Here is a 23958-nt window from a genome sequence, read left to right on the forward strand (position 1 = left end):
CTTATAATAAAAAGTTACTTACTATTAATAAAAGTTTAGCATATTAGCAACATTACTTTTAAAGTTTACTATTTAAACTTTTTACAGACTATAATAATCTTTACTAGTTTATAAAAACTAAAACTTTAAACTACTAGCAAGTCTAAGCCTATAAAAGAATAATAAAATATAATTTTATTATTATGCACTGTCTAGAAAAGCTAAACTTAGTAAAAAAACTTTTAAAAAAACTTAACTATACTAAGAAGTTATAATAGCCTTTTTAAAAAAAGAATATAGTGTATGTAATAGACATGTGTAACCTCTTAAATTAATAAAATTATAAAAAGGTATTAATAGTTATAGCTATTACATGTTTTTAAAATTTTTTAGGCTTAGCTAAAGACTACTTTAAAAAAAGATAAGAGCTAAAACAGCTAGATTTTAAAAAAGCTATAAGTAAAAAACTAGAAAAGAATAATAATAAGAACTTTATATTAGGTATTAAAGAAAACTATAATAAAACAAACTTATTAAACACTAAAAGTAAAATAAAAAATAAAAAGAACCTTAATAAAAACACTTATTCTTAGAATAGGCTAAAATAACATGCTATAGCTAATATAAAAAAAACCTTTAATAATAGACTAAGAAAAAGCAAAAGTGTTCTAAAAGTGCTATAATAGCTTATTAGTAGGCTACTTTAGTGTAAAAAACACTTAAAAAGATTATACATTAATATAATTAAAAAAGGCTTAAAAAGGATATAAAAGTGTACTATAATAACTACTTAAGGTGTAGAGAATTAGTAGCTTTATAACACTGCTTATATAAGCTTCTTCACTCTTTGCTACTGCCTAATAGGCTTTAGTAAGATGTTATAATAGATTTTATAACACAGCTGCTCTCTTATAAATACTTAAAGTTAGTATAAAATGTAATTCTTATAATAGTAGACTATTTTACTAAAATAGCCTACTACATGCTAGCTAGAGCTAATTAGAAGGCTTTAGACTTAGTAAAAGTTTAGTTAAAAAAAGTTATTTACTTTTATAAAGTTTAAAAAATATTATTTTTAATTAAGAGCTAATAATAAACTTAAAGTACTAAAATAGTTTTTATTACTATTTTAGCATATGAATTTTTTTTATTAGCCTACTATCTTAAGACTAATAGGCAGACTAAAAAATATAACTAAACCTTAGAATAGTACTTTAGATGTTACTATTACTTAAAATAAGATAATTAGGTAATGTAGTTACTAATAGTAAAGTTTATATATAATAATAGTATACATGTAACTATAAAAGTTACTTTTTTTAAGCATACTATAAAGTAAACCTAAGAAGGCTAGATTAGCCTAGAGAACCTTTAAGTTAGAGGGAATTGCATATAGTAAACAGAGTTACTATAAAAGCACTTGCTTTATAGTTAAAATGCTACTAAAAAATTATTACTATAAATAAGTATTAAAAAAAGTATGTAGATAAATAATAAAAGCATATATAGCTATAAGTAAAAAATAAGGTATTAGTTTTTAATAAACACATAAAACTAATAAGGCTAAAAAAAAAAAGTTAAACTAAAAGTTCTTAAAACTAGAAAAAGTTATAGGCTAGATTAGTGTAAAAGTGTATAAAGTAAACTTACTTAATTTAAAAAAGTTTATCTAGTATTCTATGTCTTACTTTTAAAGCTATATACCTAGAAAAGGCGTCTTAAGTTATAATTAAAACTAATTATAAACACTCTACACACTATAGAAAATAATGTGTACTATGTAAAAAAAATACTTAACTAAAAATAAAATTTAGTTAGAGTATAAAAATATTTTATAAAATAAAAAAGTTATTTCTTTAAAAAAAACTTATAAAAACTTAGACTTAATATTAGCTTAAACGCATTAAAAGTGTTTTAAAAAAGTAAAAAAAATATATAGTAAAAGATTAAATTATGCTAGTTTAGGTTAAACTTTTTAAAAAAAAAAAGTAACTTAATAAATTAAGTATAGCTACCTTTACCTTATTTTTTCTTTACTTAAAGTTTTTTAATAAAAAGTGTTTAATAGCGCTATAAAAATAAAAAAACAACATAGCTTATTTAAACCTAAATTTTTTTATTTAGACTAAGTAAAGCTATTTTAGCATAGAATAGCTTACTAAAGTTAAAAAAAGAGTTATTTTAACCTAGAGAAATTTATTATGTAAAAGAAATAAATATTCTAGCCTAAAATAACTTATACTAGAAAAAAAAGGCAGAGTTTAAGTCTAGCAGAACATTCTAAGATTTTTAAAATAAAAGAGCTATAAAGTAAGTAAGCTAGAGGTAAATTAATTTAGTACTACTAAAATAGTTACACTTTAAGTCTAAAAGATATAATGTAAAAGTATTTAACTTTATTTAAAAAAAAAAGCTTAAGCTAAAGAATCTAAAACTACACTATACTATACATTCTTAACTATTTTTACTATAGAATGCGCTAGATTACGCTAGATTGTGCTATTAGAGCCTTAGATTAGACATTAAGATCCTTTATAAGTAAATTTATAACAGTAGAACAACTATTAAGATATTTTTTATTATACCTAGTTAGCTACCTCTTTTTAGCTAAAGTTTAATTCTAACTAGCCTTATTCTTAATATTATTAGCTTTATTATGCTTTTTAAAGACGTAGTAGATTACATTAGCAGCTTTAGCAGTATTAATATAATAATGTTGCTTAGCTTTAGTAACATAAACACTTTTAACACTATATTTTTTCTATTATACTAGTAAGCGCTAGAATAGCTAAGAATAGCGCACACTTACTTTTTTAAATAAAGTTATTATAGCTTTATCTTTATTAGAGTTCTTTTTAAGCGCCTTACACTTTTTCTTCTCTTTCTTAGTAATATTAGCTTTAAAGTAGGCGCACTTCTTAAAAATAACTCTAGTCTTAGTAATTTTACCAATAACGCTACTGTGCGTGTATAAATAGTTATTATATTAAATTTTATCTTTGCTGTAAACTATTAAGAGCTAGAATAAAGCTAATTAAGCTAGATTATGCTATAATAAAAAGACTTATACTTAAAAAAACTAAATAATAGTGTTTACTTATAACATAACTATTATATTAGCTTACACTAACTAAGTAAGGTTAAGTAAATTAATAAAAGCTAAAACATTAAGCACAGTGTTTTTAAAAGCTTATTATTTAAGTTTAAAGAAGATAGAGAGCTATCTAGAGTTAGCCTAGACAGACTGCGCATAAATATACTAAAAGGAGCTAAAATACGCACCTTAAAGCACTTTTTACTAGATTTAAAGTAATAAGCATACTTAGTGTACTTAATTTTTTTATTTTATACTATAACATAACTTATTATGTGAAGCTATGTGAGGCACCAGAGACATAAGGAACTGCATTGAATGTATTGCTAGAGGAGTCCTTTGCAGGAGTCTATATATATGCAAAATAAGTGGGTGAGTTGTAGCAACAGACAGTGCTAAGATGCATACAACTATGGTGCTGACGCATAATCATTGTGTGACAACACATCCAACTATTGTGCGACTATAGTGACGACGCATCTAAGTGTCACCACTGCAAACATATTATCTATAAGCATATAACAGCTACTACTTTTATTTATAATGCCTTTATAGAATATTTTGTTAATGTATTAGACATAAGAGTTATTAAAGTATAGGTTTATATTAGTAAAAGCTAATTAATTTTTCTTAAAAAAAACTATAGCTAAATTATAATAAAGTAGGCTATAAAAGTTTATTTTAGAGTTATTAAGTAAAGTTAAGCATAAAAGAAAAAGCTAAAAGTAGATTAGGCAATAGGCAGGCGTAAGTAAGGTAGAATAAGACTATTAAAGCTTGTTAGCACCCCTTTACACTAGATTACACTAGAGTAGCTTAAAATATACTTACCTTAAAAAGTAAATTCTAACTTGTAAAGAGGGCAGAGGTGTAAAGAAGATAGACTTTTAGAATAGTTAGACTCTATATATACTGTCCTAATTACTACTCTATTAGTGTAAGATATACTGCTATTTTACCTTTACTTTTACTTTATACTTTTACTTTACCTTTGTAAGGCTAGATGTCCTAGAACAGGCTAGTATAGCCTCACCTATCCTGTTTAGAGGTTATATAACCTGTGCTTTGTATATAAGCATAAATCCTAACAAGCAAGGCTTAGCAGCGATTTGTCTCTCTTACAATACACTCCTATCCTTCTCTAAAAGCTTGCTCTTAGTGCTATCTGTGCTACCTACTATTCTATCTTTACAACCTTTACTTAATAACTTTAGGTTATTTTTAAATAAACTTATATAAAATTAACTAAAATAAGTAGAAGTAAGTCTTTAAAGCATTATATAACACTTTTTTATGCTACTTAAGCTTATTGTTATCTGTTCTATCCTCTAAGTTATAGGACTACTATAAGAGGGGAAAATGTAAGGCTAGATGTCCTAGAACAAGCTAGTATAGCCTCACCTAACCTGTTTGGAGGTTATATAACCTGTGCTTTGTATATAAGCATAAATTCTAACAAGCAAGGCTTAGCAGCAATTTGTCTCTCTTACAATACACTTCTATCTTTCTCTAAAAGCGTGCTCTTAGTGCTATCTGTGCTACTTACCATCCTATCTTTACACTAGATAGCTAACTATTTTAGGCAACTTAATTTAGCTATACGCATGTACAGACACTAGTAACTTTTTCTTTTATAGGTTAAGTTACATGCCTGTCTTACTTTATTTTTTATTCTCTTATATTCTTTCCTCTTCTTCTTTGTACAGGGCCTATTGTATACTGCTAGTTTACAACACCTGCTAGCTTGTTAGCCTGCGTACAGCATCTCTTTCCTACAGGATAGATCCTGTGCTTAGCTAGAGTATAGAAGAGCTCTTGCCTAAACATATAAAATAAGTTATTAAAATCTTGTTATATTTAGCTTTTAAAGTCTTTTATAAAGTTAGACAGACTATACTCTTTTATACATATAAAAATAAAGGTATCTACTACATATAAGGTTTATTATACTTAAAAAAGATTTATTAACATAGTAAGATAGTCTACTAGAAAAGTAAAGTTAACTTTTTTTATAGTATTATTTTAGACATGTAGGTTATCTGTGAAGCTATGTGAGGCACCAGAGACATGAGGAACTAGATTCTATTGCTAAAGGAGGGCAACTACAGGTTTATATAGTACTAGATGAACCCATCATGTGACTTAAGGCCACCAATAGCTCTAGGCTGCAGCAGGTGGCATTGCTAGGCAGCAGTACGCCAAAGGAGTGTTGGTAGCTAGCGCATGGAGAGCTCCGTAACTGCAAACATTATCTTTACTAGTTTATTATATAAGTATTTTATAATAAAGTAAGAGTTTGCTAGTTACTTATTTATATAGCTGTTGTCTAGAGGAGGGGGGAGAAGGTCTAGTTATGTGTGTACAGCAGTTGTCTAAGGGGGGCAGGTGCTAGTTACATTTATACAGCAGTTGTCTAGGTAGTAGTAGTTAACTGTACAGTAGCTCTTAAAGAGCAAGCTGTTGTGCAGAGTAGCAGGTTAGCTCTAGGGTAGAGGCTAGTTGCTTATTTATATAGCTATTAGAAAAGAGAGAGAGGCTAAAAAGTGTTAGTTAATTATTACTTCTTATATAAGTAATTAATTAAGAAGAGGTGTTAATAAGGCAGGTTGCTAATAAAAAGCCTTCTCTGTATAACTACGCACACACAGTAAGTTTCTAATTATGCGGCCTGTATTATCTCCTCTGCGTAGCTACACACGCAGTAGGCAAGTAGTTGCATAGCCTGTATTAATAAAAAGCTCTAGGGCGCATAAAGGCTTAGCAGTAAGCCCTCTCTATGTAGCTACGCACACAGTAGGTTGCTAATTTTGTCTTTGTGCAATTAGTTAATCTAAGGGCGTGCATAAGGCTTATTTACGCCCTCTCTGCGTAGCTACGCACGCGGTGGGTGTGAGCGTCTAAGCCCTCTCTGCGTAGCTACACACATAGTAGGAGTAAGCTTTTTATATAGTAGTAGGTTTATTAATCTTTATAAATTTATTTACTAAGAACAATATCCTCTGTGTAGCTACACACACAGTAAATAGTTTATTAATAAACTAATTAGTGTTAGTTAACTTAGGTTTAATTAAACAAATATATGCCTAAGAGGCGTACTAAAAGGTAAGTAAGTAAAGATTTTTTTATTATTAACTACTGCCCTATTTTTTTATACAAAGAAAGAGGGCTTTTAAGTACACATAGCTCTTAACGCACAGGCTAGATAGCTAACTGTTTTAGGCAACTTAATTTAGCTGTACACACGTACAGACATAATTATTTTTTATTTTTTAAAGGACATTATATATAGCTATAGCATGTTGTTTTAAAAGTATTATGTTTTATTTAAAAGTCTAAAGTGTAAGCTATATCTAAATTTTTTTAGCATATCTAAGTAGTGTTATTAAGAATGCATTAGTATAAAAACAGTAGTTTAGTAGGGTCTTAGTAAAAGTAAGCAACTTAGGTGTGTAAGCAACTTGCCTGTGGTGTCCGTTATTGATTTAGTTCCTGATTGTTCTCTTTAAAATGCTGTCTCTCTAGCTCTTCCCGTTCCAGCGACTTTTCCTTAATAAACTAGGAAATGAAGAATTCCACTGTAGAAGTACTAGCAATCATCCAAAATACTCCAAATATTGATATCCTATATGCTTCAATGACCCTGTCTAATAGCTTGGCGGATGTTTCAATGTGTCTTAGGAGCGGTATAAAACCAACTGCTTCTTGTATATCGCCTAAAACAGCTAGCTCACCTTGAAGAGGACCCAAGGCCTTAATTCTGTCCATAAAAATCGTGTTGAATATTGTGGACGACAATGCCAGCCCTATAAGCCCACCAAAGAGACGAAAAGAGCACAAGATTCCCGCCGCCAGGCCCATATCGTCGACATTTTCCATGCTCGCTTGCAAAGGGAGGTTCAGAACGGACCAGAAGGCGCCGATTCTAATCCCGAGGACGACTTGAAAGGACTATTTCTCGGCTAGAGTGGAGGACGGGCCTAAAAGAGTCAGGATACCCGCCCCCACGGCCATGAAGATCCAGCTGATAAGAATCACAAGCCGGTACCTGCGCAATACCTCGACTACGACGGCAGCTATGACCGCAGTACCGATGGCTAGGAAGCAAACGGGAAGAGTCAGGACAGCAGCTGGCAATGGCGCTTCGAGGTAGATGGCCTGGAAGAATAAGGGAATATACAAGGTGATACTGTAATTGGCGATGCCGTGAAGGAAGCTTACAAAAAGGGTCAAAGAAGCAGTCCGACCCTTAAAGATCCGGTAGGGGAAAACTGGTTCGATGGGTTTTCTCTCGTAATAGGCAAATGTGCCTAGTAGTACAGCGCCTAACAAGAGGGAACTAGCGTTTGGTACGAGGACCACGGGAACATAGCACCGGCCCAGGGCACGGGCGAGGCAAACAATGTACAGCCAGTAGTGAACAGGACGAGTACACCCCATTCAAGACGACGCAACTTCTCTTGAAGGGGTTGGTCAATGGCTTTCAGCCTTAGAAAGAAGATTGAAAGAACGAGTCCGATGGCGGATAACGGTAGATTGATCCACCCAATCCACCTCCAGGTGACGTACTGGCTGAAAGCGCCAGCAAGGATTGGACCAAGAACGGTGCCTCCTAGCATGGGAATGGAGAAGTAGCCAAGGTATATTGGTCGTTCCTTCAAGGTCGTGATGTCGGCAAGTATGATTTCATTAAGCACGTCCAGGCCACAGCGCCGAGACCTCCTAGAACCCTCCCCGCAATCAGCCCAGTCATATTCTGTGCTACGGCGAAGACGATCGACCCAACAATGAAGAAAAAGTACGAGGTATACAGGGGCATCATGCGACCCATGACGTTGGATACGCTGGTGTAGAGAGGCTGAACAATGACCACTGCAAGTAAGAAGGAGGTACTAGCCCAGAATCCCTCAAGTGTCGTTCCGTCGAGGTTGTGTACTATAGACTTGCCCAACGTAAGTATATGAGTAAAAGGAGGTCCGGAAAATACAACTTACAGGTATCGCGACACCAAGCACCGTGGCGCAAATGAATCCCATGATCAGGAGAGCGATAAAGGACATGTAGAAGGCAAGCGGCTTGTTAGGTCGTGGCTCTCGCGATGTGGCATCATAATTCTCGATCTAGCGAAGGGTACCCGGCTCCTCTTTGCTGTGCTCGATGGGACCTGGCTCCGTAAGCGTCCAAGATGCCTGTTTTCCGTGCTCGAGGTTCTCCATGTTGCGATGAGGTTAGCAAGAATAGAATTAAGCGTGCTAGGAAAATTGCGGCGGAAGTCCATCAGCAAAAAATATATATTGCTAACTACGAGGAATGGGCCTCTTTTCTGCAAGGATTCTACGCCCAGGCTCGCCAATAACAGCGGCCCCAATCTCCAGTGCCGGAGTAACTGCAGTGGGAGCACAGACCGAGGGCCATACCAGCAGTACGGTAGTAATAGCCCAGAGGGGACAATCGGGCGTCAACCAAGGCACAGTAGCCTTGCATCATGATCACGACCGAGAACCCCAAACCCTTGGCAGCACCTATGGGACTGCTCCGCTCGCCGGAACCATCGGAGATTGTGGCGTATACTGCATCACTCCCCTCACCGAGCGCATTTTTAACAGGGCAGTCAGCCTTGCGCTCCCACTACTGCGGCAAGGCACTCTTCCTGTACTACAAGCGCAAACCGTCTAGTGAATTTATTCCTATTCTAGCTCGACCAAACCCCTCTCGTTCGAAGGAGAGGATTAGGCGCATTAAGAAATCCAATTAGCGCCTACTACGCCGCATGAATCCTAATGGCACTTAAATTACGCGAGCTATGAAGGGCAATCACGATTGAGAGGTGATGGATCCGTTTCCAACAGCACCCACAAAATCCACAAAAACTTTTGCCCGCATAATCAACATCCACGGCTGCACACCAAAAGTCCGCGTCTCCTTCTTCCTTCATAACAAATCCCATCATGACCGACAACCTTCGCGGATGCCACTTTACCAACAGCGATGTGGGCACGAGAATTCGCGGAATGGGCTGCCAGTAAGTCACCGCTATCCTGCACCTATAGCAAAGCGTGCCTTCTAATACAGTGCAGCGAGGCTTACCAGCTAGCCATGCATACACTCGACCAGTACCGAGGCACCGTCGTAGCCTGCCGCTACTGCCCACCACTTAGTCTTGCTAGTCCAGAAACCCTCACCACACTCAAGGTCAGGTTCTACGATGCTATCGCCCGTGTTGTCCTTTCTCAACCTCACCTGCAAGTCGGTATCGCGGGCGAAAACTCAAAGGACCCTGCCTTTGTTCGCCTTGATCGTCTCGACCTCCGCAATCATGTTGACTGGACATCACTAGACACCTCTAGTCATCTCGAGCCACTGTACATCGAGTCAATGCAGACTCAGCTCGATTCTAGATATGATAATCTCTCAACTCAGCCTGGCTGGAGAGTTATCATATTGCACAAGGTTGGGGTCGAGTCTATGCTGGTGTTGTACGTTTGGAACCACCCACATCACGATGGAATGAGCGGCAAAATATTTCATCAGAAATTGCTACGGAATCTAAATGAAACCTTCATCCAGAACAAGGAGCCCATAATCAAGGTTCCCGAGGGCTCGGATAGTTGGATCCTCGATCTCCCCGATCCTTCTGACAAGTTACCTCCAAACCCTGAAATTTTGTCTTCATGGCCTATGACACCAGCATTTCTGCTTAAAGCTCTCTGGAAGGAATTAAAACCATCCTGGATTTTCCCCCCAAGCAACACGCACGCAACCTGGGCTCCAATTCAGGCCTCCCCTTTCACGACCCGGTTTCGTAACTTCACGCTCGACAATGACACTGTCATAAAGGTAGTAGGTGCTTGCCGCCTGCACCATACCACCCTAACAGGCCTTGCTCAGGCCCTCGTTCTAGTCTCCCTTTCATCCGCACTTGAGGACATGAACGGCTTTGCAAGCAGAACTCCTTACGACCTGCGACATATCTTGCCGTCGAACACCCCGCAATACCCTTGGTTACAACCGAAAGAGGCGATGTGTAATTACGTATCGGTTGTGGATCACGAATTCGATGCCGAGCTAGTTGCGACGATCCGATCCAAGATGCCGGCTAAGGCCATGGATGCGAGCCTGTCTGCCGACGTCATGGGCATAATCTGGTCTGTTTCGGCTCGAGTTCGAAGGGAGATCCAAGAGAGACTAGACTCAGGTGTGCGAAACGACATGATAGGCATCATGAAGTTTGTCTCGGACTGGCGAGCCCAGCAGCAGAGCGAGGCACGCAAAACGAGGTACTTGTCTTGGCTCGTTACTAACCTCGGCGTCCTGGATGGGGGAATTGGTGCCACACAAGGACAAGACCAAGGCTGGTTGTTACGCCGAGCGGAGCTAGTTCTTAGCACAGAAGTCCCTTCAGCTGCTTTATCAGTATCAATAATGACAGTAAAGGGCGACGAGATGTGTATCACATGTAGTTGGCAGGACTGCGTGGTTGACTCAGGCCTAGGCGAGCGCCTGATGAGCGACCTGGAACGATGGCTAAATGCAATTGGATCCTAGCTGTCATACAGCAGCTCTCATCCTTGAACTTATTATTGGGCTTATTTTAACCTAGACTTCCAGAGTCTCACAAACAATCTTAGGGCATCAACCTCTAACTTGTTCAATGCCATTTTGGGAAACCATGCAAGCACAATATCAATATTAAATGAAGGTACCCGACTCTCACGGAAGCACACCAAGTTCCCGTTTTATGTTATTTTTATTCTCTGAAATATGCCCTACCCTTGGCAGTTAGGTGACGCATATAGTCTTCCCAAATGTGCCATTGCCCCCACGCACTATCGCCTCACCTATTTATCTCATATGTCTATCATTCGGGTATTGTTCTGCTTTATTAGCTATTCTGCCTACGATCTTCGTAGGATGAACCACTCCTTCTCTGCTTAGTTGGTATAACCATATATATATATGCTCGGCAGAGGCTAACACTTTGCTCAAAGTAACAAAGAGAACTACCCATTACTCCATATCCTCCGTTCACGACTCAACCACTATGGAGCCAATAGCTATTGTCAGACTCGCATTTAAGCTGCCACAAGGGGTGGAGGACGAGCACAGCTTCTGGGACATACTCGAACAAGGCAAAAGTGTAATGACAGGATGGCCAAAATCGAGAGCAAACGTCGATGCCTTCTTTCAGTCCCACGCCGCTAGAAATAACATGGTACTTCTCTATCGTCGTTTGAAGAAAACAAATGGATTGGCCCTAATGGAATGAACAGCTACCGTCGATAGGAGCACTTTCCTCAGCCAAGATCTCACCGCCTTCGGCGCCCCATCTTTTCCATTTCCTCGAAGGAAGCTGCATCTATGGATCCTCAGCAGCGAATGTTGCTGGAAACAGCATACCACGCCCTAGAAAACGTAATGCTAGATATTGAATTAATTTAGCGCGTCTTTTTCAGTGGCGTATAAAGGACAGCTGGTATCTCTGTTGAAGACGTCGCGGGGACCGAGACAGGCATATTTTCAGGGTCGATGGAGAGCGACTACAATAGAACGATTTCCAAAGACCTAGATAAAGCACCACCAAATACTGCCACTGGCGCTTCTGTTTCTATCTTGGCTAATCGGTTAAGTTGGTACTTCGACTTGAAAGGCCCTAGTATGCAACTAAATGTCGCACGTGTCTCACGCGATATCATACCCATGTACTGCACTATTCACTCATTAGGCATAGCTCCTCTCTCGTACAGTATATAGTCAGCCCAGAGCTCTATCGAGCTCCTCAGACCTTACAATACACTCGTACAATCCACTTTGTTTGGATCTCACTACCTTGTCGACTCGCTTCCCATATGACCCCTTCTCAGCTCATGCAAGACTAAACACCGCTTGTTCCTCAAGCATGATAGCCGTTGGTCTGGCTTGCCAATCCCTCCGATGTGGGCAAAGTTCTATGGTAAAGACATAGCCAAAAACTAGACCGCTCCCTAGCCACGAGCAAAGTTATTTATTAGGCACTTGTCACAGGGTCTAATTTGATGCTGAGCCCTGAGCTTTCTCTCTATCTATCCAATATAAACATACTTTCTCCAATCAACATCTACTACAGCTTTGACCACCGTGCAAACGGGTATAGCAGGGGAGAAGGTGTAATAGTCTTGGTCCTTAAAACACTCTCGACTGCGATTAGGGATGCGGATAATATACGTGCTGTTATTCGGGGGACTGGATCGAACCAAGACGGCCGTACACCAAGGATCACCCAGCCAAGTTCTAGTTCTCAAGAGAATCTCATATGTCAGGTGTACAACAGCTGCAATCTTGGACTCGAGTCAACACGCTACGTAGAAGCTCATGGTCAGTATCATTATCTGGAACAGAGAGTGTTAGGTCTTCTTTTTGACCAAGATACCAGGAACCGGCACGCAAATTGGGGATTCGACTGAAATGAAAGCCCTCGGTGCTGTTTTCAGGAACGTCCGCTCTCCTAAAGCGCCCCTATATGTGTAGATCGCCACAATAGATCTTATATGTCACTCGCTAATTGCGCCAAAAGCGGTTCTGTCAAGTCCAACGTGAGACACCTTGGAGGTGGGAGTGGCCTGGCTGGAATTCTCAAATGCGTCCTGATCCTTGAAAAGGGGGTCATTCCACCAAACTCATTGTTCGAGAAATTGATTGCAAAAATCAACGCCAAGCGGAATAATATCCAAGTATGAGTATCGCTTACAGATGGAGACATTTGTTCTGACAGTCTCTAGGTTCCTGCGTCTTGTATCTTTTGGCCAGATGATGGCTTGCGCCGAGTTTCAGTCAATTCCTTTGGTTTTGGCAGGTCTAATGCCCACACTATCATAGACGATACTTATCATACACTAGAAGCCCTTAGCCTCGTAACTGGTCTTCACGCCTTTTATTCGTCGGCACTCATGTGCCCAGTAGAGACGAATGGAGGTGCCAAGGATAGTGTGACTAAAGTCCAAGTTATAGAAGTCGACGGGCCACCACGAGACGCAGCTCCAACAGCCTCACCCTCGAGAGAAAATCTCAACGGGACAGCGGACATGTCTGTTGACTCGGTGAATACTATTACTTCAAAGAACAACGTTAGTCTCACCCCGACAACCAACGGCGTAACTCCATTGGACTCGCAAACAGCAGATTGAAAGTACCAGCTTCTCGTATACTCTGCACGAGATGAAGCTGCTCTAAAGCGACTCCTTCGGCAATACAGCAGGTATTACGATGATTGCATACTAGGGTCACCAAGTAGGCTGCAAAAGCTCGCTTATACCTTTGCTGCACGCCGAAGTATGATCAAGGGCTTCTAACGGGCCGTACTACGGTCCGTAAAAAGTGAACCGTAACGGTCACGTGTTCAGTACGAACGTACCGAGTTCGTGAGCCGTACCGTACGTTTAATGATGCCCTAGGTACGGTGCGTAGTACAGATCGTATTAACCTTTTAGGAAGTTTTTATAGGGGTTCTGGAGGGGTAGGAGAGCTCTGGCGAGCAGGAGGCCTGCGGGGAGCGTTTAGGGGGGCTTCTAGGGCTCTAATTAGCTAAAAGTTTTGCAAGGACGCTTAAATCTCTTTCTAAGGGTTTTAATCTATCTATCTGCAGTCTGTTGTTTTAAAAATGCCTATTACAGACTATTTTCTATGGCAGAGTTATCTATCTACGCCTTTTACTGCCTTTTAGGCCTTATCTAGTCCTATCTGCTCTTGTTACTAGGGAGAACTAGTTATTTTATAGTTAATTAGACCTTAATCTTGCGTCTCTAGAGACTTATAGTCTTAGCTGTTTTAACTAGATTACAGTGCACTTTAATTAAATTATACTACTTGTACAGATCACATGACCTGTAACAGTTACAATACGTACACAAAATCTCACCCGTACAGGCCTCAAAATCGGCCAATCGTACAGTACTACGCCTCGTTGGAAGCCCTGAGTATGATGACAATGTGTCAGATTGAAGCACTGTTTCTGGGCTTCCTGAGATGAATGATGGGTTTGGATATGATGTATGGGATGATTGATTGATTGTATTGATCGTGTTGATTTATCGATCCTTTTTCTGCTCTACTCGTGTTGCTCGGCTTTTGTTTTTCCGATCCGAGTCCCTCGCGCACTAGCCCTATGCGCGACCAGCTTGCAACATGCTGCAAAATGCTGCAAAATGCTGCAATTTGCAGCAACATACTGTTCGAGCTTATTGCTCGTACTATGTAGCCGCTTTTCGTCAAACGTTCCTCCTGTCTTGACAGTAGGTGCGCATATCTGACACAATGAGATCGTTCACTGTGGGGGACGCCAACTTGCCCTCTGAAATTATCGGTCTGCCAAACTCAGATTGCGTGCGTTCATCTCTTGAAACGCAACTTTGCCTTGTATTCACCGGTCAAGGTGCCCAATATGCGAAGGTGGGACTAGAACTGATGCAGTATCCCGTTTTCATGTCTGCCCTGAGCGAAGCTAACAAGGTGTTTCAAGCCATGGGGGCTGGTTGGTCTTTATTCGGTACGCAATTTCCTTACTCAACATCCTATGTAATTTCCACATATGGCTAATCTAAGGTAACAGACAAGATCGAAAGTGGAGAAGGCATAACCCTACCGCAATTCGGTCAACCTCTTTGCACTGCTCTTCAAATAGCCCTTTTTGAGTTATTAAAGAGGTTCAATGTTACCACAGTGGCCGTCGTTGGTCACTCTTCTGGAGAGATTGCGGCTGCTTATTCCATTGGAGCCCTATCACTCGAGTCTGCTTGCAAGGTTGTATATCACAGGGGCAGATTGAGTGGACAGTTGGCTACACAATTGGTTGCATACATGACTATCATGGTTGAACCACATTAAGAATCACTCTAAACCATACCATATTAGTAACATGGAACACAAGCGAGTCGGTAACATAAGCGAGTCGGTAGCCTTACTAACTTTGCGCAACGCGTTAACCATTAACTACTATAGCTCAACCAACCACTTCTTAATTACGTTTAAATAAAGCAGGTATTGTCCTTGCTATCTAAGCCCTTAATTGCGCACAAATTAAAAGTGTAAATTGTGCTGCAGCCACGTTTAACATGCCCTAATTAACCCTAAACAACTAACGCGCTAGTTAACCTGCACAACGCAATTGCTAGCTTAACTTAAAGAAGCTTACTAAGCTAAAGGAGGAGTTAATTATTAAACATATACTTAACTTTAATTCACAAGGATTCTTGCCTAGCCTAAACGCTGTGCGAGTTATAGCTAACAATCTGCTTACTACACGTAGTGCTTAGCTAGTAGGAAAGAACTAGCTGCTAAACTTTGTTAAGCGTACAGATAGCCTTACTACATGTTTTAATTAACTGTACAACTAGCAGCAAGCTCTATGTAAGGATCCTAGGATAATACAGACCTGGTTTGAGCTTGTACAGCGTACGCAGGCTACCTATAGGATCTTAGATAAGGATACCTTTAACTTTAACAAAGCTAGCTTTATAATAGGCTAGATAACATCTTAAATAGTTGTTACTAGCTTAGAGAGATGTTGTTAGCCTAAGGCAGTACAACTAGGTAATTGTAAGTAGGTTACAGTTATTTAGAGAATTAATGCTATAAGGTAGGCTATCCTACTATACATTATCTTTAAGGCCTAGTACTACCTATCTGCCTAGTATAAGGATTAGGATATCCTAGGCGACTAGAAGATTAGTGTAAGTGAGAATAGATAGACTAACAATAATTTTAGAGTTACCTAGCTAAGGCACTTTATTAAGCATACTAAGAATAGGATAGTAGGCGCGCGCTAACTTCTAGTCCTAGATAGTTATGTAAGCTATTACTTAGCTATGTTTAAAAACCTCTGCAGAGAGAACAATATCTACACGCTCTATATGCCTCTACATTTATTACATCTCTTCTAGCTGCTTAATGTTAGCTGCTTCTTACTATTAAAGTGTGCGTATAAAGATAAGATTAACAGCTTAGTCTGCTGCTACATAAAGCATATTACTAAGCTTAAATTCCTGCCTTTCTTTAAGGCAGCTTTTAAAAAGGCTTTTACACTAAAGAATATCTGCGCAAGTTTTAGAGGTGCAGGGCTAGTCCTACTTACACTAGAAGCAGTACTATTAAAGCTTAATATAGTTATTTGTACGCCTTTACTACTACTACTACCTTAACTAGAGGCTCTCTAGGTGTTGTAAACACTAAGTAATGTATGTAAACTTAAAGCGCAGTTAACTCTACTCTATACAAGGATTTAACAGCATTAAAACTTATCCTTTACATAAATGCTTTAGTTGCTAGATTGTCTTACTAAAGGCGCTAGAATAGTAATGCATTTAGCTTTGCTACTATGTAATTAGGTCTCTGCTTTTTAGAAAGCTAATAAGGCTATAATAAAGCAAAAGGCGCGTAAAAAAAGGCAGATCTAAAGGCATAGGGATATAATAATTAAAAAAGGTGTAAATATAGTTGCTTAAAGAGACGCGCAGCAGCTAGCAGAGCAGAGTAGGCAGCAGGATGCATTAGCATTAGGGCAAAGTTAACAGGCTCTTGCGCGCTGTAGTTGCTGTAGGGAGCCTAGTTATAATTCTCGCACATGTAAAAAGGATACTGTAGACGCTACTTTATTTTAGATACCTACATTTTTATAGTATTTTAATGCGTTGTTAAGTTGCGTTGTTTTAAAGGTGGAGAAAGTTAGTAAGGCTACTAACTTGCTTATGTTACCGACTTGCTTGTGTTCCATGTTATCGTTTAAACTATACCATGTTAATTATGGTGTTGAACCGCGTTAAAAACCGCGTTAAGAACTGCGTTAAGTAAATATACATTAATTTAAGCGCGTTAGCGTGGTTACTTGCTTTAATACTAATCTATCCCACCTGCTCCCTTATTAATAACACTAAGGAGAGTTTCTTAAAGCTCTAGATTAATTAGTAGACCTATTCTACTATTCTAGACTAGCTTAATGTGCCTCTGTTGTATCTAATTGCTAATACACTTAATTATTTTAATAGTAGTGCATTACAACTGTAATCTGTCCTATAAACAGGTCCTTTAGGCCCTAAAGAAGGTCTGTTCTAGCTCTAATAATTCTGCAGGGATAGAGAGAATAGCTATAGCTATGCAGCTAAGCCCTAAATAGCTGCAACACTGCTTAGATTAACACTACTACTTAAAAAAAGTAACTCTGTTTTTTAAATTAATAGCTAGGCTATTAATAAAGCTTTTAAAGTTGTTATTTAGCTATAAACTAATAGTTTTTACTTTTATTTTTTGCTTTAATAACATAAAGACGTTTACAGGCTTATCTAGCTGTTTAGTTAATATACTAGGTATGTTATCTAGAGCTAGAGAAGAGCCTAGTTTACTATTAAGCTTAAAATTATTTACCTAGATTATATTAGTAAGTTTAATAGCTAGCTCTACCTACTCTTCTAGCTAGTTCTAGTGTAGGTAGGCGGCTTACTTGCGCAGATTAAGTAGTATTGCAGCAGCGTATACAGGTGTCTCTTCTGTTTTATTATAGTATTTGTTAAGTACGTACTAGCCTATGTTAATAGCTTAAATTATGCGTTTATTATAGTTCTTAGGTAAAAAGTAGTAGTTCTACTAAACATAAGTACTTAGCTTTATTAAAAGAAACTAGATACTAACCTTCTACTTTTTATACTATGTTAATAAAAGATCTATAAGCTTAAGTAATTATGTAATTAATAACTTATCCTTTTCTACATACAGAGTTGCTAATGCAAATAGCTCTAAAAAGTAAGCAGCCTTTTTAAGGATATCCTAATTATTAGCTTAAAGCTAATTATTGCCTAGAATGTCCTTATAGTTAGTTATAAAGCTCTTAATCTTATTTATCTTCTTTAAGGCTTGTGCAATAACTTAATACTAAGAAGACTATTATATCTAATTGTTAATCCTAAGATGTAGACTAATAGCTCTGTTCTAGAGACCCTAGTAGATTGTAGAACTTTAGAGCTAGACTATAAGATTATAAAGCTTGTGTAATGTAGAGATGTTCTTAATGCTATTAAAGTCCTTAACTAAGATAATGCTTACATTACTACCTTACTACTTTTATTATTTGCTTTATCTCTTTATATAAGGGCGCTCTACTTTAGTTTATTTATAATAAAAGGTAAGGACACTTAAAAACTGCGCAAGAAGGGCTTTTTTAGCAACACTAAAAGTAGTCTTAAAAGTAGTAATAAGAGCTTCTTAGAAAGACGCAAAGAGGAAAGCTTAAAGAGAAAAATTAATAATATAAGTAATATAACAGACCTAATAATGCTTTGTATTAAAGTTAATCTACTTAAATAATTAGCTTAATAAGTGCTTAATTAAACTTATAACTTGTCACGATTGTGCACGAGTAAGGTTATAGAGCTTCACAGAGGTCTAGTTCAATTACTACGTGAGGTATCATGGTAGGTACAAGACGTTGTGTGAGGAACAGAAAGGTTTAGAAGGAAATTAGCAATTAAATACTTAGCTTAGAAGTCTAAGCGCTTTAGGTATAAATTAAGCCTGTTCTAAGTTTAGTTAGTGTTAAAGTAGTTTATACTTAAGTTTATGTCTATGTTGTGTTATGTTTATGTTAGACGTGCACTAATAATACTCTAGTACGCGTCTAATACAGTTATGTCTAGGATCTAGGGAGGATACTGTAACAGTACCCCCCCTCTTATTAGGAAGGGAATCCTTTACATTAGTAGTTCTAGCATTAAGTTGTCTTTGTTAGGGTACAGGTTTAGTTTAGATAGGTATTAGGCATAGAATTAGGTTACTGCAGAGTTCTCTTATAAGGCTTCTGCAGGTTCTTACAACAGTTTATTGTATCTAGTCTATTTTATAAAGTATTTATAGATACATTTCTTCTTGTTAAACTAAATTTATTTAATGTCTTCTACAACATATTCTAGTTTGTTATTTATAATAACAAGTTTAGGTAGCAGGTTTAGCTGTCTAGGTAAATAGTTAGATTTAGGGGCTGCTTAGCGCAGCAACAATACATAGAACACAGGGTGTATCTTCATGCTGTCAGGTAGGATTAATTAGTAAGCGTGCAATAAGACTATATAGGCTACTGTAAAAAAGCTAAGGTTCTTCTAATTAAGTTTCTTTAATTATTAGTTTGTTTAGATATTTCTAGCGTCTAGCTAGACCTTCTTGCCAGCTGCATACGCAGGGGCAGAGGTTTAAGATTAGTTTACGTACTCTTGTTAAAAAGCTTAAGCCTATGTAAGCTCTTTATAAACATATTTAGATATGTTTTAGATTTTGTTAATAAGTCTATTTACATCTGTTACTTATACAGATTAATAAGTTAGTTAGAGGGTATTTATAAGTAGTTTAAATCCTATTTAAGGGTAGTATCTATAGTTTGCTAAGAACAGAGATACTTATATTAATTTAGATGTTATGTTATTAGCTTTAAACTATGCTGTAGCTAACTATTTTACCTAGTTATTCTACTAGTAGTTTGTGTACACTTATAGGACTTATTCTATTACAGCGTTTGCGTTCTTAGTCTAGCTGTTAGTCTCTAAGTAAAAAGCTGTAGATAGATAGAGGACAATTTAGAGCTATTTACAGAGTTTGTCCTAGAAGGCTAAGACAAACTATGTACCTCTATCTAATATAATTATGTTAGGCAGGCTATAGTAAACCTATACATATTAGTAGAATAACTAGGCTATATTAGGGGCAGTTATAGAGAAACATAGTATTAGGTGTTAATACTTAGTTAAGTAATTAACAACTACTATAATATTTATGTACCCTTTAGATAGGGGTAGGTTTATAATAAAATTAATTAATATGTCTTTTTAAGCTTATTTAGAGATTAGGAGTAGTTTAAGCAGGCTATTATACTTTTTTTAAAAAGCCTTTACTTTACAGCAAGTATAGCAACATAATACGTATTAGCGTACAGTATAGAACATGCGGGGCCAGTAGTACTCTCTCTGTAGTAGGTTAAGAGTCTTTTCTCTGCCTAGGTGTCCTCTAACAAGCAAGTTGTGTACAATTTAGAGTAGTTTAATTCTTAGTTTGTTAGAATTAAAGATTATAAGTTAGTTACAGTAATACAGCTTGCTATTTTAGTTTTTGTAGTTAGCTAGTGTTACCTTTTTTAACTAACTAGCGCTGTTTTAAAGTAGGTCTAAGGTTTCTTAGATAAATTTATTATTTAAATACTTATTAGTAATAATCTAATTAATTGTTTAATCTGTTTTATTTAGGTTAAGGTCTAAAAATAGCTTAAGTTAGAGTAGAGTTTAGTGTTAAGCCTTTTACACTTTTTTTTAAGCAGGGATGTCTTAGGATTGCTTTGTAAAGGCATCTAGTTTCCCTTTATCTTAACTAGAATAATAAGTAATCTTAAAATTAAAATAAGATAAGTATTTAGACTAATAAGCTTGTTAGTAGCTAAGTTGTTTTATAGTTATAAAGTACTACAAGTTCTTGTAGTTAGATAGAACCTATATTAGATGCGCTGCACCTTCTAGTTTAGGTTGCTATTATTTAAAGCAGTGTACTATAGTAAGCAATTTTTTATTATAGATCTTATAATTACCTTCTATAGGACTTATTCTTTTTAAAAAGTATGCAATAGGCTTAATAGTCCTGTCTAGCTTAGTCTAGGAGAGAACTCCTGCTACTACGTAGTCTAAGGCATTAGCTTCTACAAGTATTAGTAGTTTAAAGTTAAAGTAGTAGAGTATTAGAGCTTTAGTAAAGGCTTTCTTTAGCTAGTTAAAGGACTATTAGTAATTTAAGTTAAAGTTAAATTAGACTTCTTTCTTAGTAAGTGTAATTATAGAGCTTACTAGCTGCAAGAAGTTGTTAATAAATTATTAGTAAAAGTTAGCAAATCTTATAAAGGCTTAAATATCCTTTATGTTCTTTAAGTATTGCTAATTTAGCATAGTCTAAACCTTAATAAGGTCTATTTAGATGCTATTTGTAGAGATTACATATCCTAAATATGTAACTTTTAATTAGTAGAACTTGCATTTGTCTATGTTAAGTTGCAGACCTGCTTCTTCTATAGCCTTTAGCACTAGGCGTACATGCTGTTTATGCTCTAAAAGGCTATTGCTGTAGATTAAAATATTATTAATATACATAGTGCAGAACACATCTAAGTAAGGTTAGAGCAAGTTGTTTACAAAATATTAAAAAGTACTAGGCGTGTTAGCTAAGCTAAAGGGCATTACTAGGTACTTAAATAGTCTGTATTAGGTCTAAAACGCTGTTAGCTACTTATTACCTTTTGCTATCCTTAGCTTATTAAAGGCAGTAATAATATCTAACTTTATAAAATACTTTACTTTACTTAGTTAGCTTAAGGTTTCTTATAAAAAAAGAATTAAGTATTAGTTTTTAATAGTAACAGCATTTAGTCTTTAGTAGTTAATGTAGAATTAAAGCCTACCCTTAGGTTTCTTTATAAATAGTATAGGTAACACTACTAGTAAGAAGCTAGCTTAAATAAACTCTTTTTTTAAGTTCTTATTAAGGTATTTTTAGAGCACTTTTAATTTGTTTAGCAACATCTTATATAGTGGCCTATAACTAGGTTGTTTGCTAGGCTTAAGAGTTATCTAGTAATTATACAGATGTTGTATTAAAAGCTTATTAGACTTGTCTTAAAAAAAATATGCAACAAGTTGTAGTAGTCTTAAAAGACTATTGTTTTTAAGTTAGTGTATTTTTAGAAAGCTAAAGCTTAGTCTATATTAGAAATTGTAACTGCGTAGATTTTGTAATCTAGTTATTAAGCTAGGGTTATAAACAGGGCAGGTCTTATGTAGCAGATGTCTATCTACTGTTTAAGTCCTAGTTTATGTCTAAATTAAGTAAGTAGAGGTTTTTTAAAAGCTTTCTCTTCTTTAGGTTTAAGTAGTTATTAAATTATTTTATATAGCCTATTTTAGTAAAAGGCCTAGCTTGTTAGCCTTACTTAGGTAGTTCTTTTCTAAGTTATTAGAAAGTAAGTCTAAAGACCTTCTATATTAAGTGCTATTTAGGTGTTGTTTAAGTGTAAGCGTAAGCATATATCTTAGCATTAGAAAGAGTTAAAGTTTAAAACTTACTTTTAGTAATTAAAGGCAACCTTGTGCTAATACAGCTATAGTTGTCTTAGAATTAGGTTATAACATCTTATGTTTATTACATAGAGCTTAATTTACTTCTTGTAGTGTTAGTAAGTAATTATAATAGTTATAGTACAAAAGATAGAACCTTTTTTAAGTTATTTTTTATTAAATCTAGTTAGGTAAATTATTTAGGTAAGTAGTGTTAATTAGAGATTTAGTTTACGCGCTAGTTCTCTATTAATATAACTTATACTGTTTACTCCTAAGTTAATAAAAGCTTATATTAGGGCTAATATAGTTCCTTATTATAAATATATAGAAATATTAACTTAGTACTTTTAGTTATTAGTAGGGGACTTAGCCTATAGGTTAGCAGAGATCTAGTGTTAAATTAGTCCTAAGGGGCAACTTAGCCCTAGGATAAGCCTTTTTGCAGGCTCCTACTGCTATAGCTGCGGCTATGTTAAGAGTAGTAAAAAGAATTAGAGCTTAAATACAAGTTAAAGCCCTTACAAGAATAAAATTAAGATAGTAAGGATCTTTAATAAGTGCTAGCAGCGCTACTTATGTAGACTTAAAGAAGGGGAATAAAGCAGTTTTAAAAGATATAACTATGCTTACTGCACTTAAAGCATTAACTTTTTTTTTTATAATCTTTACGCTTTCTAGAACTAACTAGAGCATAATTTAAATTAATTTTTATTACATTAGAGTCCTTATTTGCAACTGCGCTAGTTTAGGGGCGTATTAGGGCTTATACAGAGAGGAACCTTATGTTATTATTGTAGGTAGCAATTAGGTTTACATACGCGTTAAGGTTGTTTAGAAGGGGTTCTCCTACTATAGCGCGTTGCAGTTTAGTTAAGAGAGAGTTATGTAGGGCTGTAATTAGACCTATTTTATTTAGGCCTATATTAAATATAAGTTAGTAGAACTTAGTAAAGTGTAAAGTAAAGCTTTTTTTTTCTTATTATAAGGTGTTTAAGTAACTTAAGGCTATTAACTTTTTATTTAGGTCTTTATAAGTTGCTTACAAGAACGCTATAAATTAATCTAAGTTAATAATATCCTTATCTATTAGTAAGTTAATTAAGGCTGTTATGTTGCAGTTAAGTTAAAAGTAGGCATATAGTAACTAAAAGTGTTTAGAGGGGAATTAGTCTATGTTTTCTTTAAGTTTGTATTAGAGCTTATGTAAAAAGGAAGGTAGGTCTTTCTGTTTTCTATTAAACAGTAGAGGATTAAGAAGTTAGTTAAATTTTATTACTAAGTTAGAGAGGTTACAAGTTGTAGGCAGCGTTAGGCAGGAGAGAGTTAAGCTATCTCTAGACTTCTAGGTAGGCTTTAAGGCTAGTAAGTTTTTAGTTCCTACTACTATAACAAAAGTTAAGGCAGAAACAGACTACTTAATAATATAAAGCTGTTTTTTAAAGTCCTTTTAAAAAGCTTTAAAGCTTGTAATGTAGTAGCTTTTTTATAAAGTAAGCGCTTTTTAAAAGGCTTTTTAGCTTGCTTTAATAGCTTAGAGTTATATAAGTACTAAGCTTATTAGATTAAATTTAGAGGCTATTCTTAGCTAGAGTTTTAACACAATGTAATGTTATAATTATGCATAAGTAAGGTTATAGAGCTTTACAGAGGTCTAGTTTAATTACTATGTAAGGTATTATAGTAAGTACAAAATATTATGTAAAAAATAGAAAAGTTTAAAAGGAAATTAGTAATTAAATACTTAGCTTAGAAGTCTAAGCGCTTTAGGTATAAATTAAGCCTGTTCTAGGT

At 36.0% G+C, this 23958-nt stretch overlaps 4 protein-coding genes across 4 annotated transcripts; 3 read left to right on the top strand and 1 right to left on the bottom strand.

Annotated features, from left to right (window-relative positions):
- Window positions 1–6547: 6547 nt before the first annotated feature.
- On the bottom strand, window positions 6548–8348 carry BDR25DRAFT_362452 (MFS general substrate transporter; the record flags this gene model as incomplete). The annotated part of the gene is made up of 7 exons (XM_033696570.1): window positions 6548–6628; window positions 6680–7021; window positions 7079–7341; window positions 7401–7725; window positions 7779–7976; window positions 8014–8190; window positions 8235–8348. The coding sequence occupies 7 exons, from the start codon at window positions 8346–8348 to the stop codon at window positions 6548–6550; spliced, it is 1500 nt and encodes a 499-aa protein (XP_033540616.1).
- A 364-nt stretch (window positions 8349–8712) lies between these two features.
- Window positions 8713–10686, top strand: BDR25DRAFT_307565 (uncharacterized protein). Its single transcript, XM_033690858.1, has 2 exons — window positions 8713–9092; window positions 9148–10686. The coding sequence occupies exons 1-2, from the start codon at window positions 9019–9021 to the stop codon at window positions 10613–10615; spliced, it is 1542 nt and encodes a 513-aa protein (XP_033540617.1). The 5' UTR covers window positions 8713–9018; the 3' UTR covers window positions 10616–10686.
- Window positions 10687–11111: 425 nt separating this feature from the next.
- BDR25DRAFT_383207 (thiolase-like protein) lies at window positions 11112–12783 on the top strand (the record flags this gene model as incomplete). The annotated part of the gene is made up of 7 exons (XM_033697810.1): window positions 11112–11282; window positions 11354–11482; window positions 11576–11723; window positions 11932–12020; window positions 12079–12421; window positions 12480–12570; window positions 12621–12783. The coding sequence occupies 7 exons, from the start codon at window positions 11112–11114 to the stop codon at window positions 12781–12783; spliced, it is 1134 nt and encodes a 377-aa protein (XP_033540618.1).
- Window positions 12784–14356: 1573 nt separating this feature from the next.
- On the top strand, window positions 14357–14926 carry BDR25DRAFT_244712 (FabD/lysophospholipase-like protein; the record flags this gene model as incomplete). The annotated part of the gene is made up of 2 exons (XM_033685855.1): window positions 14357–14588; window positions 14652–14926. The coding sequence occupies 2 exons, from the start codon at window positions 14357–14359 to the stop codon at window positions 14924–14926; spliced, it is 507 nt and encodes a 168-aa protein (XP_033540619.1).
- Between the last annotated feature and the right edge of the window lie 9032 nt (window positions 14927–23958).

Source organism: Lindgomyces ingoldianus (assembly GCF_010093535.1).
Source record: "Lindgomyces ingoldianus strain ATCC 200398 unplaced genomic scaffold BDR25scaffold_55, whole genome shotgun sequence".
In the NCBI taxonomy this organism is placed as follows: domain Eukaryota; kingdom Fungi; phylum Ascomycota; class Dothideomycetes; order Pleosporales; family Lindgomycetaceae; genus Lindgomyces; species Lindgomyces ingoldianus.